General features: G+C 37.2%; 2 protein-coding genes across 4 annotated transcripts in view; both read left to right on the top strand.

The window, feature by feature from the left end:
- Nucleotides 1–852: 852 nt before the first annotated feature.
- LOC107690426 (polymerase delta-interacting protein 2-like) lies at nucleotides 853–8,012 on the top strand. 3 transcript variants are annotated; one of them, XM_016488761.1, is made up of 12 exons: nucleotides 853–890; nucleotides 1,469–1,663; nucleotides 2,838–2,913; nucleotides 2,996–3,096; nucleotides 3,191–3,287; nucleotides 5,339–5,414; nucleotides 5,565–5,672; nucleotides 5,762–5,898; nucleotides 6,814–6,840; nucleotides 6,954–7,079; nucleotides 7,169–7,248; nucleotides 7,461–8,012. In XM_016488761.1, exons 2-12 carry the CDS (start codon nucleotides 1,479–1,481, stop codon nucleotides 7,573–7,575), a joined length of 1,128 nt encoding a protein of 375 aa, XP_016344247.1. In that variant the 5' UTR covers nucleotides 853–890; nucleotides 1,469–1,478; the 3' UTR covers nucleotides 7,576–8,012. The 3 variants fall into 3 exon arrangements, with proteins under 3 accessions (XP_016344247.1, XP_016344245.1, XP_016344246.1); XM_016488759.1 differs by having other exon boundaries at nucleotides 2,832–2,913; XM_016488760.1 differs by having other exon boundaries at nucleotides 887–908; nucleotides 2,832–2,913.
- Nucleotides 8,013–10,080: 2,068 nt separating this feature from the next.
- Nucleotides 10,081–13,281, top strand: part of LOC107690424 (leucine-rich repeat-containing protein 75A-like) — a 23,360-nt gene continuing 20,159 nt past the window's right edge. Inside the window, exon 1 of the mRNA XM_016488756.1 lies at nucleotides 10,081–11,841. Within this exon, the coding sequence (XP_016344242.1) occupies nucleotides 11,587–11,841 (255 nt within the window). The 5' untranslated portion in view covers nucleotides 10,081–11,586. The remainder of the gene's footprint in view (nucleotides 11,842–13,281) is intronic.

Below are 13,281 nucleotides of genomic sequence, written 5' to 3'. Positions count from 1 at the left end.
CTGTGTCTTTTGCAGCTTCTCGTACATAACGTGGTGTAGTCATGAGGTGCTAGTTCAAATTTAAAAAATGCTTCTACAAACAAAGTTTCATCTGCAGATATGGCCTTGTTTAGGGATCTGTGCCTTTGTGCATACGGACATCTGACTGCTAAGTAGTAATTGTGTTTTTCAGCAATAGTGTGCATACAGTCAATGGTGCACCCTTAATTTAAAGAGAAAAGAAGGTCAGGGGAAAATCTGAAGATGGAAGAATCTCCATACAAGTTATTTGTGCATTTTTCATTTTTTCTACTTGCACTTTTTGTTGAACATTTTTTATTTAGTACTTATTCAGGTTTTTTAAGGTATCTAGTATTTTGATACTTCATTTCCATGATCTAAATATTCTTAAAAATCAAAAGTTTGTTGTCATTTGGAAGTGTGTAGGCCTTCTTGCATTATTATGTTGTTACATTAAAAAATGGCAATAATATCGCTTATCGCAATTATTTCTGGGGCAATATATCGCACAACAAAAAGTTGTTATCGTGACAGGCCAAACAGAACGTTAACATCATAGACATAATAAATGTGTATTTTGTCTATTATGTCTATGGTTAACATGACCTATGTGTAGTATCGATGTGTTCCGGTCGCAATGCATTATGGGAAATCAGAATCAGAATCAGAATCAGAATCAGAATGAGCTTTATTGCCAGGTATGTTTACACATATGAGGAATTTGTTTTCGTGACAGAAGCTTCCACAGTGTAACAGAACTGTGTCTGTGATCTGATCAGCGAGTTTCTGTAAAGCGGAGCTCACGTGCGCTTGCGGTGGAATGTACACACTGACGAGAATGAACGAGCAGAAATTGTGTGCCACTTTGTAGTGTCCAAATTGCAATAAAAGTAATAACTTAATTAAGTGTCATTTCAAACTTGTACTTTTCAATATTTCTGAATTTCACGCGCTTTAAATGTGAGATTTGGGTTTAACATGTATGATTTTGATTATGTCCATGTGTAAAGAATGAGAATGTGACGTAACGCCGCTTTGAGTTCTGGGAAACTTTGTCATTTAAAAGTTTCCAACAAAGCAATGGATGGACTTCTGTCAGCTTGTTGAACACACTTTTATTTGGATAATGTACCATATGATGGCTGAAGCAGCAGCGAGCGACACTGTAGTCAAGCTAATCGGGTAAACACTGTAAACCAAATTCTACAAAACCTAAGAGAGAAATGCAGTGCATATCATGCAGTGCGATAAAATAGCTTCTCTTCCCTGCAAACGATACAATGAAGAATTAATGGTTGTTTAACTTAAAGGCAAAAACAAAACAAAAGATAAGCATTTATCCTTATAGAGAATGAGAAGTAACCATGGGAACGGATAGCGTATCCTGCTAATATGGCGGCGCCTTCCCGAAATGCAATGCGGAGTGAAAAGATCGTGACGTAACTCCTCATTCTCTGTTCGTGTGCAGATAGCTAAAGATGGCAGCGTGTGCAATACGACGGGGCTTATTGTCCACTGCTAGTAAATATAACCAGCACAAATGCATTCACAGAACACTGAGTGCAATAGACTTCAGCAGCGGATTCGATCCGAAAAGAGCCCAGCCGTTGTGTTCAGCCTGCGGGTTGTCCAGTTTTCAACAGACGAGGTTCATGTCATCACGGTAAGAGCTAGTGAAGCGAACCGAACGTCCTACCATGTCCTCCTGTTTCTTAACTGCGCAGAGCTGTAGTTTCAGCAAATTATGACAGTAAATAGTTTTACGATGTGTCTGTGAAATGCATTCATGTTTATTAAGAATTTAATATCAGCTGTCATGTGTTTAATATTAGCTGTTGCTATAGTTTGAAGGATTCACATGTTTGCATAACTGCAACACTATTGCCATATTGTTTCACTGCTCAACTTTGTGGTTGTACAGCTTGGCTGGACGCCTGAATCATGAATCAGATGTGTTAATCACACTGCTTTTGAATTGAGTTTAAAATGCTGTTGGAATAGGACAGATACCAATACACAAAACGAGGCCAACAAGAAGGACAAGCCTCAGCCTTGCTTTCAAACCCCCCAAAGCCATTCTTGATTACATAAGTGACAGTCTGGGCCTGAGCCAACAGACAGTAAATAAGTTCTATTTCTGTGGTCCGCACACGTCTGTCTAGTTTAGTTCACTGTGAAACTTTCAGGTTCGATGTGGTCTGTGTCCAAATCCTTTTTTTTTTTCAGATGTTGCACAATATTCAACCTAGTTGACCACAAGTTGGCTGGGATGTTGAATTCAATGGTATCATCTACTATCCCATACATATATAGCTGATATTAAATTATATATATATATACACATACATACATATTTACACACACATACAAAAAAATGACCAAAAATATTTTTTTTTGTTCCAAAACATATTTCTGTAAATATATTTTCTACCAATATTTTTGGCCATTTTTTTTTTACATTTTTGAAAAAAAAAAAAAAAAAAAATTAAATATATGTTTGAACATTTAAAATTATATTTTTCCCTCCATATATTTCAATCCAAGAAAATACTTTCACATATGTCACATCTGAAGAAAAACATACTTTACAAGGAACATACTTAACAATGTTCCAAAAAAATTACAATATATTAAAAACATTAAACATTATTAAATCATTAAGAATCTATTTTTGATCTCTAGTGGGCTATTCCTACTATTTCTAAATTGTAGGCTACTGTAAGATTGGAAATCTATTTTCTTGCCCGTGAAATACATTTTGAAATATTTCTTGCTGTATTGGTATCCCACAATGGGATATTACAATTTATATATTTTTTTAATTGATTCAGAAACAGACCGGAAGGGAAAATACTGGAGCCTGTTGGAGTATTTGAAGCTCTGAAGCAGCACGGCAAATATGAAACTGGTCAGGTCAGTGAACATTTTAATTACAAAACCCTTGATTCTGATTTCTCTGATGTCAATATTCTAATTCTAAATGTGCAATCCACAGCTATTCCTACACAGTGTTTTTGGCTATAGAGGCATTGTGTTATTCCCTTGGCACGCTCGTCTTTATGATCGAGATGTTAGTCCTGCTGCTGCTGCTGACAGGTATGTAGTGAAGGACGTTTTTAGGCTTATACCTGATTAAATGATTTGGTTTGTGTTACAGCTCAATGGTCCTGTTTGTTGTTTGCTTTTTCAGCAAGCCAGACTCTGTGGGCCATGGGTCGAAAGAAGTGAAGGGCAATATGCATACATACTACCAGGTCCTCATAGACACCAGAGACTGCCCTCACATAGTAAGTGGCATCAAACGGCATCTGCAAATAGTGAACTAAGGTAGTGTACATATTGCCCCATAACATGTTTGAACACTTAAGCCATGCTTCTTAAAGGAGACATATTATGCCCCTTTTTACAGTATGTAATATAAGTCTCAGGTGTCCCCAGAATGTGTCTGTGAAGTTTCAGCTCAAAATACTCCACAGATCATTTATGGTATCATTTTGAAAATGCCTATTTTGAGTGGAAGCAGAAACACGCTTTTTTGTCTCTTTAAATGCAAATTAGCTGCTGCTCCCCATTTTCCAGAATAGAGCTGCGCCATTACAGCTCGTACCTGCTAAAAACACCTGTTTTGGTTCTGATTATTACGCAGCTAGTTAATGAAATCCAAGTAAAAAAATGCTATCATTTATCAGTGTTTTTCTATTTTTTACTGTAGAACTGCATGTCTGACAGAGGGAGACCGAGAGATTGCCAAAGTAAAACATAAATCACAGTACTTATAGGTATTAAGCAGTGACATTGTACGTTTTTTCTTCTTGTATTTTATTAAAAGAAGGTACACCGCCATCTTGTGCCAACTAAACTGAATTGAACGCACCTGACATTGTAATTATGACTTGTCAACTCGTAAGTACGAACGTCCCAGGAGGACTTGAACGCAGCATAAGTTCTCATTCACACACAAGTTTACATAAAAACACACATGAGTTACAAAAGACAGTCGGTTATGTCTGTGAAGGTAAACAGCTGGGAAATAAATCGCATGTTTATTTGAGATCTGTGTGGCAGCAGCAATATACATTAAATAAATCAATAAATCCACTGCTCTCTTGTCTGCTCTGAGGTTGGGACTGTAAATAGTGTTCTGTGCTCATCTGTGCAGCCAAAGACAGAACAGTTAGCATGTGTTGCTCAAACTTTCGCCATGGCATTAGAACTAGTACACCGTTGTCACTTGCGAAATCAAATGACAGTGCTGTGGGTGTAAACTTACAGATTAAGGGGCGGTAATATTATAATGAGATCCCTTTGCCACGTCACCAAGGGAGCGAAATCTAACGCTCTCGTTTTCTCCGACGCTTGCAGAAAAAGGCTTACTAAAGCAAAGTTACTGGGTTAATCTTTTTCATGTTTCCTTGGTTAGTAGATGCACCGGGGACCTGATTATAGCACTTAAAACCTGGAAAAGTCAGATTTTCATGATATGTCACCTAAAAATATATCATTGTCCACATTTTTTTTTTTACTTAAGAATGCTTGCGGCCATTTGAAACTTGAATATTTCCAGTTATATTCCGTTTATAATCCATTTCCAGTTATATTAGCAGTTTAAAAACTGTTTTGTCTGTTATGCCGCTTGAAATTGCAAACTGGTCATTTTTATCATATAGCTTAAATTTATTATTGCAGTCACAAACACACTGGTTTGTAGCGCAAATACTTTTACTGTTTATTACACTTTATTCTTCTAGTTTTTACTTAGAGCGACTAATGAATCAGAAGGCTCATTCACTTCTGACAGAAAATAGCTTACAACTTCATTGCAATATAAGGTTCGAAAGTTTGGGTCAGTAAGATTTTTTTTCTTTTTTGAAAGAAAATAATACTTTTATTAAGCAAGGACAAATAAAATAAATCTAAAATGACATCAAATACATTTTTATAAGGATACAAAAGATTTCTACTTCAAATAAATGCTGTTCTTTTGAACTTTCTATTCACCAAAATATCATGAAAAGAATACACTTTAAAATATATTCAAATAAGAATAATATTTTACCATATTACTATTTTTAATGTATTTTTTCAATCAAGTAAATGCAGCATCGGGGACTATGAGAGACTTCTTTCAAAAACATTTCAAAAATCTTACTGACACCAAAATTTTGAACAGTAGCGTATATATTTGATCTATATATGCTTTTTTTTTCTTTGCTGCATCTGTTTATTATGTTAGTATGAAATAATCAATGCATTCACGTTTGTCTTGGATGATTTGCTGAGTTTAGTGCAATCATGAGTCCATTTTCAACTTATGTGACTGTGTTTTTGTCACCATTAGTCTCAGCGATCTCAGACTGAAGCAGTTACGTTTCTGGCCAATCATGATGATAGCAGGGCCCTGTATGCAATTCCAGGTAAACTCTTGTGATCAGTCACTTAAATATTCAATTATATAGTGGGCAGCATTTTTATTTATTTATTTATTTTTTATAAAAGTTCCATTATCTGTCGGTTGCGTTTTACTCATCCTGTTCATTTCTTCCTCGTCTGCTTGTGTCTTTCAGGTCTGGATTATGTGAGTCATGAAGACATCCTGCCTTACAACTCCACTGAGCAAGTTCCTATCCAGCATGAGCTGTTTGAACGCTTCCTCATGTTTAACCCCTCCAGAAGTAACTAGTCCACTTATACTTTTGCAACAGTATTCAAACCTTTACTGATAAAATCTTTCTTTTGGATTGCATTTATACTGTTTATTTAGATCCTCTGTTTACTGCAAGAGATACCCTACTGGCCTGGCAGGAGAAGAACCACCCCTGGCTAGAGCTCTCAGATGTGCACCGCGAAACCACAGAGAACATCCGTGTCACTGTCATCCCCTTCTACATGGGCATGAGAGTAAGAACAGAGGGTTGCTATGTGTTGCAACAGTTTCTTATTGCAGGTTGCAGTAAACTTACTGAATGCATACATTATCAAGTATTACAGACCTTAGTCAGGATAGCGCCATAATTAATTTTTGACAGGAATGAAAAGAGGCTGTGAGGGATAGAAGTTCAGTGGACTGTGCTGTTGTTTAACAACATACCATTATTTAGCTGATAAAACCTCTTTCCTAAAAAAAAAAATCTTTCAGAAGCAAAAACATGATTAAACCGTTTTAAAAGTTATGAGTTGAGAAATGTATGATATAGGACCTTTATATAGTGTGTTCCATTGTAAAGGCTGTAAGTCTATCCCTCACAGCCATGTTTTCATTTGCGTTAAAGTCAATATGGCGTCTAACCGGATTAAGGTCTATACACTATTTTTGAAAAGTTTGGGTTCTGTAAATTTTTTAATGATCTTCTATGCTCACCAAGGCTGCATTTATTTGATCAGATATTATTACAATACATTGTTGAAAAAGTAATGTATTACTCTTAAGCAATGTATTGTGATGGCAAAGCTGAATTTGATCATTACTCCAGTCTTCAGTGTCAAATGATCTTTCAGAAATCAGTCTAATTTGTTGATGAAGATACATTTCTTATTGATGTTAAAAAACAGTTATGCTACATAATATTTTTGTAGAAACCATGTTTTTTCAGGATTCTTTGATGAACAGAAAGTTCAAAAGAACAGCGATTATTTGAAATTTTAAATCTTTTGCATCATTATAAATGTCTTTACTGTCAGTTTTGATCAATTTGATGCATGCTTGCTGAAGAGAAGCATTGTTTATGTATAATTTTAATTTATATATAATATGTATGGAAGTAAAATGAATGTAACTTGTGGTCTTGATTTTGACTTGTTTTTGTATGTCAACAGGATGCTCAAAACTCCCATGTGTATTGGGTAGGCAAAATTACCTAATTATGTTTTTTTATAATAACTCAATAAAAGTGTTATATATATATAGAATGGTCATTGGTGACCTGTTAGAGATAATATGTTAATGTTTTCCTCAGTGGCGGTACTGCATCCGTCTGGAGAACCTGGGCAATGAGGTGGTTCAACTCAGGGAAAGACACTGGAGGATCTTCAGTCTCTCAGGGACTCTGGAAACAGTCCGTGGCAGAGGAGTGGTTGGCAAGGTTATTAATTAGCAAAAGCATAATCCAGAATTAAAAACTATGGAAAAAATTATTTGTTTGCTGAATGCAATCCGTCATTATCTCACCAGGAACCTGTTTTGTCAAGAGAACAGCCAGCATTTCAATACAGCAGTCATGTTTCACTTCAAGCACCCAGTGGACACATGTGGTGAGATTATCAACATACTCTTACAAACCATGCTATTGCTAACTGTACATTTTTTTTTAAATCATGTAGACAGGAAATGTGTTCCACCTGTTAAGACTGGATGGCTGAATGATTGTTTTTGGTGTCTGATGTGATGTACGTTCTATTTTTCACTCAGCTATGTTGTGTTTCAATAATGACGCATGAACATCACGTTTTGTTTCCTTGTTTAGGGGGACATTCTGTTTTGAGAGGACAGATGGCTCACACTTTGATGTGCGCATTCCACCTTTTTCACTTGAGAGCAATAAGTATGACAAAGCTTCCCCTACTGGCTATCCCTTGTAATAGACCTGTACCTATGGGCCTACCTCAGCTCAGCATCTCTACAGGCTGTTCCCTTGGAGATCCACGTTTTACCTTCCTTATCAGTGCTCCTTGAATATACAATGGTTTTAGTAAAGCATCTTTCCGTTTCTGAATGCAGCACTGAATAGTTGTAGCAACCGCATATCTTAAAAGGAAAAAAAGGAATCGCAAGTTGAAATGAGGAGTTGATCTTATTAAATGGTGTGATGCAAGTGTGCGATGGGGACATGGCCAACTGATTCTTTCAAACTCTTGCATCTCGAAAGGCCGTATTGAGAGAATTTGAATGGGACTTTTTTTTTCTATTTATTTGTTATCTTTAAGTTTAAACCCCTTTTATAATGAATTCCTTACTTATATTCTGGAGAAGACAGTCGGTGGACATTCTCCAAATGTGTTTTCTCCAAATGCAAATAGTCTACTTAATGGCTTGCTGCAAAGATTATTCTAAGGCCATGCCAAAGTCAGCCAGTGAAATGTGGTTTGACTAAGAAAGAACTGTATTAGAGATCATCATCTTGAAACCAACCTTTGATCATATATTTGGATTAAACTACTGGATGATGAGCCGCTTTACTGTTTACTGTAAATATGTTTGTAAAAGCATAAATAAAATGACATTTCCAATTTCCTGTTTTTTTATTATGATTGATATGGTATTCCAATAGCTGCTGCTGTTCTCTACAAATAAATGACTTGAAAGAGGATCAATATGTCAGGTCAGTTACTTACTTTACATTTTACATTTGCTATGTGATATATTTACCTTAAATAATATTTCATAGAACATTCAAAGGAATAGTTAACCCAAAAATAAAAATTTACCATCCGAAATGTAGAAAAATTCTTCATCACAGATTTGGATTTGGATTAAATTTAGCATTGCATCACTTATTTACCAATGGATCCTCTGCATTGAATGGATGCCAAAGAGTCCGAACAGCTGATGAAAATGTCACAGTAATCCACACGACTCCAGTCTATCAATTAACGTACTGTGAAGCAATAAGCTGTGTGTTTATAATAATCAAATCTATCATTACGGTGTTTTTCATTTCAAAGTGTTGCTTCCAAGTCCAATGTCCACAATATTGCTTTCTCCAGTGAAACGTCTCATCTGAATCAATAGAGAAATATGCACAGATCAAGCACCATTTACAAACAAAAACTGTTCTGAACAAATATTTTGTTGGATTTTGTTGTGAGAGGACAACAGGAACTAGACTTTTTCACTGGAGCACATTATAGATTATGGACTGGTATTTTAGCAAGAAGTGATGATTTAAAGTTAAAATGATTTTATGATGGATTTGTTTCTTACTAACACGCAGCTTTTCACTTCACAAGATGTTAACTGATGGACTGGAGCCATGTGGACTATTGTGATGTTTTTATCAGCTCTTTGGACTCTCATTCTGACAGCACCCATTCACTGCAAAGGATCCATTGCTGACCAAGTGATGTAATGCTAAATTTCACCAAATCTGTTCTGGTGGACAAAAACTCATCTACATCTTGAATGACCTGAGCCTGAGTACAGACACATTTTCATTTTGAGTGAACCATTCCTTTGAGTGTTTTATAACTTTTTCAATACCAAATTTTCCATATAAGAACAAAAAAATTTGCAGCAGATGACATGCCATGTGTTAAACACCAGATGTCAGCAAAGAAAGGCTAACTATTAACGTAGTGCACAAGTCAACGATAAAAAAAAATAACTTGAGAATCTATGACTACGAATATACAGGGATATGCCCAAATGTATGAATGATTCTTTCATTTCCTTTAAAGTACTAACGTCCTATAGTGCAGAACTGGAGCAGTCCCAATAGCGACCATCTGCTTCACTTGGTTTACTGTACCAGCAGTGGTGCATTCTCGACTATAGATTTGTGGACTATTGTGATGTTTTTATCAGCTCTTTGGACTCTCATTCTGACAGCACCCATTCACTGCAAAGGATCCATTGCTGACCAAGTGATGTAATGCTAAATTTCACCAAATCTGTTCTGGTGGACAAAAACTCATCTACATCTTGAATGACCTGAGCCTGAGTACAGACACATTTTCATTTTGAGTGAACCATTCCTTTGAGTGTTTTATAACTTTTTCAATACCAAATTTTCCATATAAGAACAAAAAAATTTGCAGCAGATGACATGCCATGTGTTAAACACCAGATGTCAGCAAAGAAAGGCTAACTATTAACGTAGTGCACAAGTCAACGATAAAAAAAAATAACTTGAGAATCTATGACTACGAATATACAGGGATATGCCCAAATGTATGAATGATTCTTTCATTTCCTTTAAAGTACTAACGTATATAGTATTATATACTATAGTGCAGAACTGGAGCAGTCCCAATAGCGACCATCTGCTCCACTTGGTTTACTGTACCAGCAGTGGTGCATTCTCGACTAAAGATTGAAACACAAGTGGAGGATGTTGCAGACCGCTCCACCCCTCCCACACAGCCTGTGTCCAGACCCAGCGCCTCCCCGCTCCATCTGAGTGATGAGAGACCGTTCAGCCGCTCTCCTCTGAACACACCCTACCCTCAGACGGGACACACCTGGGGAGAGGTCATATCAAAGCGGGAATTAATTCGACATGGCACATTTTAGCAGTGAACAGTGATATTCCTGCGGGCTGCGTGGAAGAAAATACAGGAATGACTTCAGCGCGGAGGAAAACAGTGACGGACGACGTAAATATTTACATGCCCTTGCTCACAGCAGTACTGCTCGCCATCGACTAAACTCATCGTGTGTGTATGAGAGACTGCGGAGGAACTGCGATGTTAAACACGCACTAATAACGACTGAAATAAAAATACGGGCGGAAAACGAATCATCCTTCCGTAAGGTCGTGCTAGAATTCTGTTGAACCGGACTGAGAGAGTTTCGTGAGGTTTGCGGGACTGATCTTCTTTAATCTGCGGTCATGCCGCAGGCTTCATCAGACCTGTTCCCTACCTGAGGGAATCGAGGATCACTGGAGTTTTTGACAGAAGAGATAAACTATGACCTAGTTGGGCTGAAATACGAGTAGTTTGGAATGAAACACATGTTTTGCCGCCTTATAAAAATTTCTAATAATTTTGCGCGTGCAAACGGAGGATTCTAAAGAGTAAACAAGCGTCGTTACACGTGTCACATGTGAAGGATGTGAAAGTTGAACGTTATGTGTAGTAAAGCACAGTTTTGGTGGGAAATTGGATGAGAAATGTGCGCAGTGGAGTCAACTTTTTAAGTAATTTTCTGAGCGTAATCGGTTCGTTTCGCGCAGCCCTAACGATCTTTTTGCGCCCCTAGCGCGATTAACCGTTAAGACGTTTTAAACAAAACAAAACTATGTTTGTGACATATTTGTGATGTGTATATCCATGGTAATGTGAGAAATAACGACAGTACAGTGTTTTATTGATGCACACCGCCCGATACAAGCATCGATGGAGCAGCTGTTGCTATGGTTACCTATGCAGAGGCGTTTTCTGTTCGCGATTGTAACTTTTGTGGTTATTGAAACGTTGTTCGAACGCTGTTGAAACGTATAAATGCTTATGTTAAAATACATTTTTAAGACCCCCAACTTTTCTTTGGGGTGATTCATGCCTTAATTAGGGGGTTTGACAAACCTCCCCCATAATTTACACCCTGTGAATGAGCACTTTGTGAAAAAGATTTTACTGAAATACCATTGGATGCAAGTTTTTATAATTTTATTATATGAATTCACATTGATCTTAATGTAAGTATATTTTCTCTGCCAGGTGAGAGATGACAGGTGAGCAGAACGACTTTTAAAACACTGTTCTCCAATAAACTTTATAGGAACGCTAAGGCTTATTTCTTATTTTCATTCGTTTCTTACAAAATGTAATCTAACATACAGTTAAAAGACTTTTAATAGTTAACTGTGAAATCATTTTGAAAGTATGCCCAGCCTGGAGGCCCTTTTCCAGGGTGAGAATCTGTAACCAAACATGGGAGCGAAGCAAACAAAGGCTGCAGGACAGGAGGCAGGATCGAGCCCTCAGAGCACGGGATGGAAACGGACCCCCACGAAAGAGCGAGGAGACATCCTTACTTCTATAATGTTGAGGTCAGGAGACAGACTGAGGAGCAGCGGGACTCCTCCTCCCTACCAGCGGCGCATCGGGATGATACAAGAGATGATGCTGATGGCAAAGCAGGGGAAACACGATGAGGCGACAGAGATGCTGAAGACTCTCCGGCAGGTACAAATAGCACTCCATGTTTCTTGTATAGGTTAGATTAAAACTCAAATAAAGGAAAAAATTTGTCAGACTTCTCTCTCTGATGAGTTCTTGTCCACCACAAGTTGAATGTCAGCCCTGTTATCCATTAGTGTACCTGTCAACTTTTCTCAATTTCTCAAACAGCACTTGAAGAGCTTTTGTGACAAAATATTGTCCTGTAATGTCCAAATGGCAAGAAATCAAATCGCTAATATTATAAATTAGGGGTCGACCGATTATCGGTGCCGATATTAAGCTTTTTCTGCATTTTCAAAACCAATTTGCCGATAAAATAATTTAAAAGCATTTAAAGAAAGTTTTTGTCAGAGCCCTTATTATTTAATGTAATTCATTTTGACATTAATTACAATTTTTACACCAGACATATATATCGGTTCAAAATATCGGTTATCGGTCTACTTTATCTGTAATAATCAATATCGGCATTGGCCCTTAAAAACACATATCAGTCGACCCCTATAAGAAATTATGTTCACTCTGGTATCTAGCCTATATAAATTTGACTTCTGCAGCTTTTTGTTTGCATATGTCAGACCACCGTGGGCCTCTCAGCTGGTAAACAGAGGCCCCAAAACATTGGACTCATTGGCCTGATTTGTAATCTGTGCCCCATGCAGAAACCCCACTTTTCTTTACAGCAGAGAGAATCATTTGTTGCAATTGGGCTAAAATGTCAGTCCAACACTGGTCTGGTGTTATTTTGTAAGCTGTTGAAAGACATAAACTCTTCCTCCAAAACACATCATTACTGTCAGATTTTATACAGCGCTGATAAAGACATATCTGAGATACAACAAGTCTCCTGGCTGCAATAGTATCCCAGCTCTTTAGATTCTGCATTTCACAGAATTCAATGCTATTAAGACAGATGCCCATTTTACAGTCCTGTGGACCTGTGAGAACAGACACAGCTCAAGCTGGCTGAAGAGTAATACTGCACTGCATAAATACCAACTGTTTACTTTGGGTAGTGATTATGGATGCTGTCAGTAAGTGCAGTGCTCTTCTTTATATCGAATGGCTGTCTCAGATTGATAGTAACTCTGTTTGTCTCAGTACCAGTAATATCAGGTTAGTGTAGATGGGTATATGTGACCAGAACTCTCCCCATTACTATATTTTGATCCAGCTTTCAGCAGGGATCAAAGACCGAGTTAATGGGGATTTCTAATCCTCCATAAATTGTAAATGAATTGTTGGGTGACTGCTGAACAAGCTGCAGGATTTGTTCTCAAAAGGACATTGTGAAAAAGAAGTACACTTATGGAAATAATATACTTTAAAAGAATAATATATTTAAAAGATACTTAAAGGGTTAGTTCACCCAAAAATTAAAATTAACCTGTGTTTTACTCACCCTCAAAGCATCCTAGGTGTATGTGACTTTCTTCTTTCAGA

The sequence above is a fragment of the Sinocyclocheilus anshuiensis genome, unplaced genomic scaffold (assembly GCF_001515605.1).
Source record: "Sinocyclocheilus anshuiensis isolate Anshui unplaced genomic scaffold, SAMN03320099.WGS_v1.1 scaffold1455, whole genome shotgun sequence".
Taxonomy (NCBI): Eukaryota; Metazoa; Chordata; class Actinopteri; order Cypriniformes; family Cyprinidae; genus Sinocyclocheilus; species Sinocyclocheilus anshuiensis.
The sequence above is the reverse complement of the archived record's forward strand: the minus strand, read 5'-3'. Positions and strand labels throughout refer to the sequence as shown.

Coding starts and splice junctions, on each gene's coding strand:
- LOC107690426 (XM_016488759.1), top strand. CDS start 1,479: ATGGCAGCGTGTGCAATACGACGGGGCTTATTGTCCACTGCTAGTAAA. Junction 3,288..5,338: donor CCAGAGACTGCCCTCACATA/GTAAGTGGCATC, acceptor TGTCACCATTAG/TCTCAGCGATCTCAGACTGA. Junction 5,673..5,761: donor CATGTTTAACCCCTCCAGAA/GTAACTAGTCCA, acceptor CTGTTTATTTAG/ATCCTCTGTTTACTGCAAGA.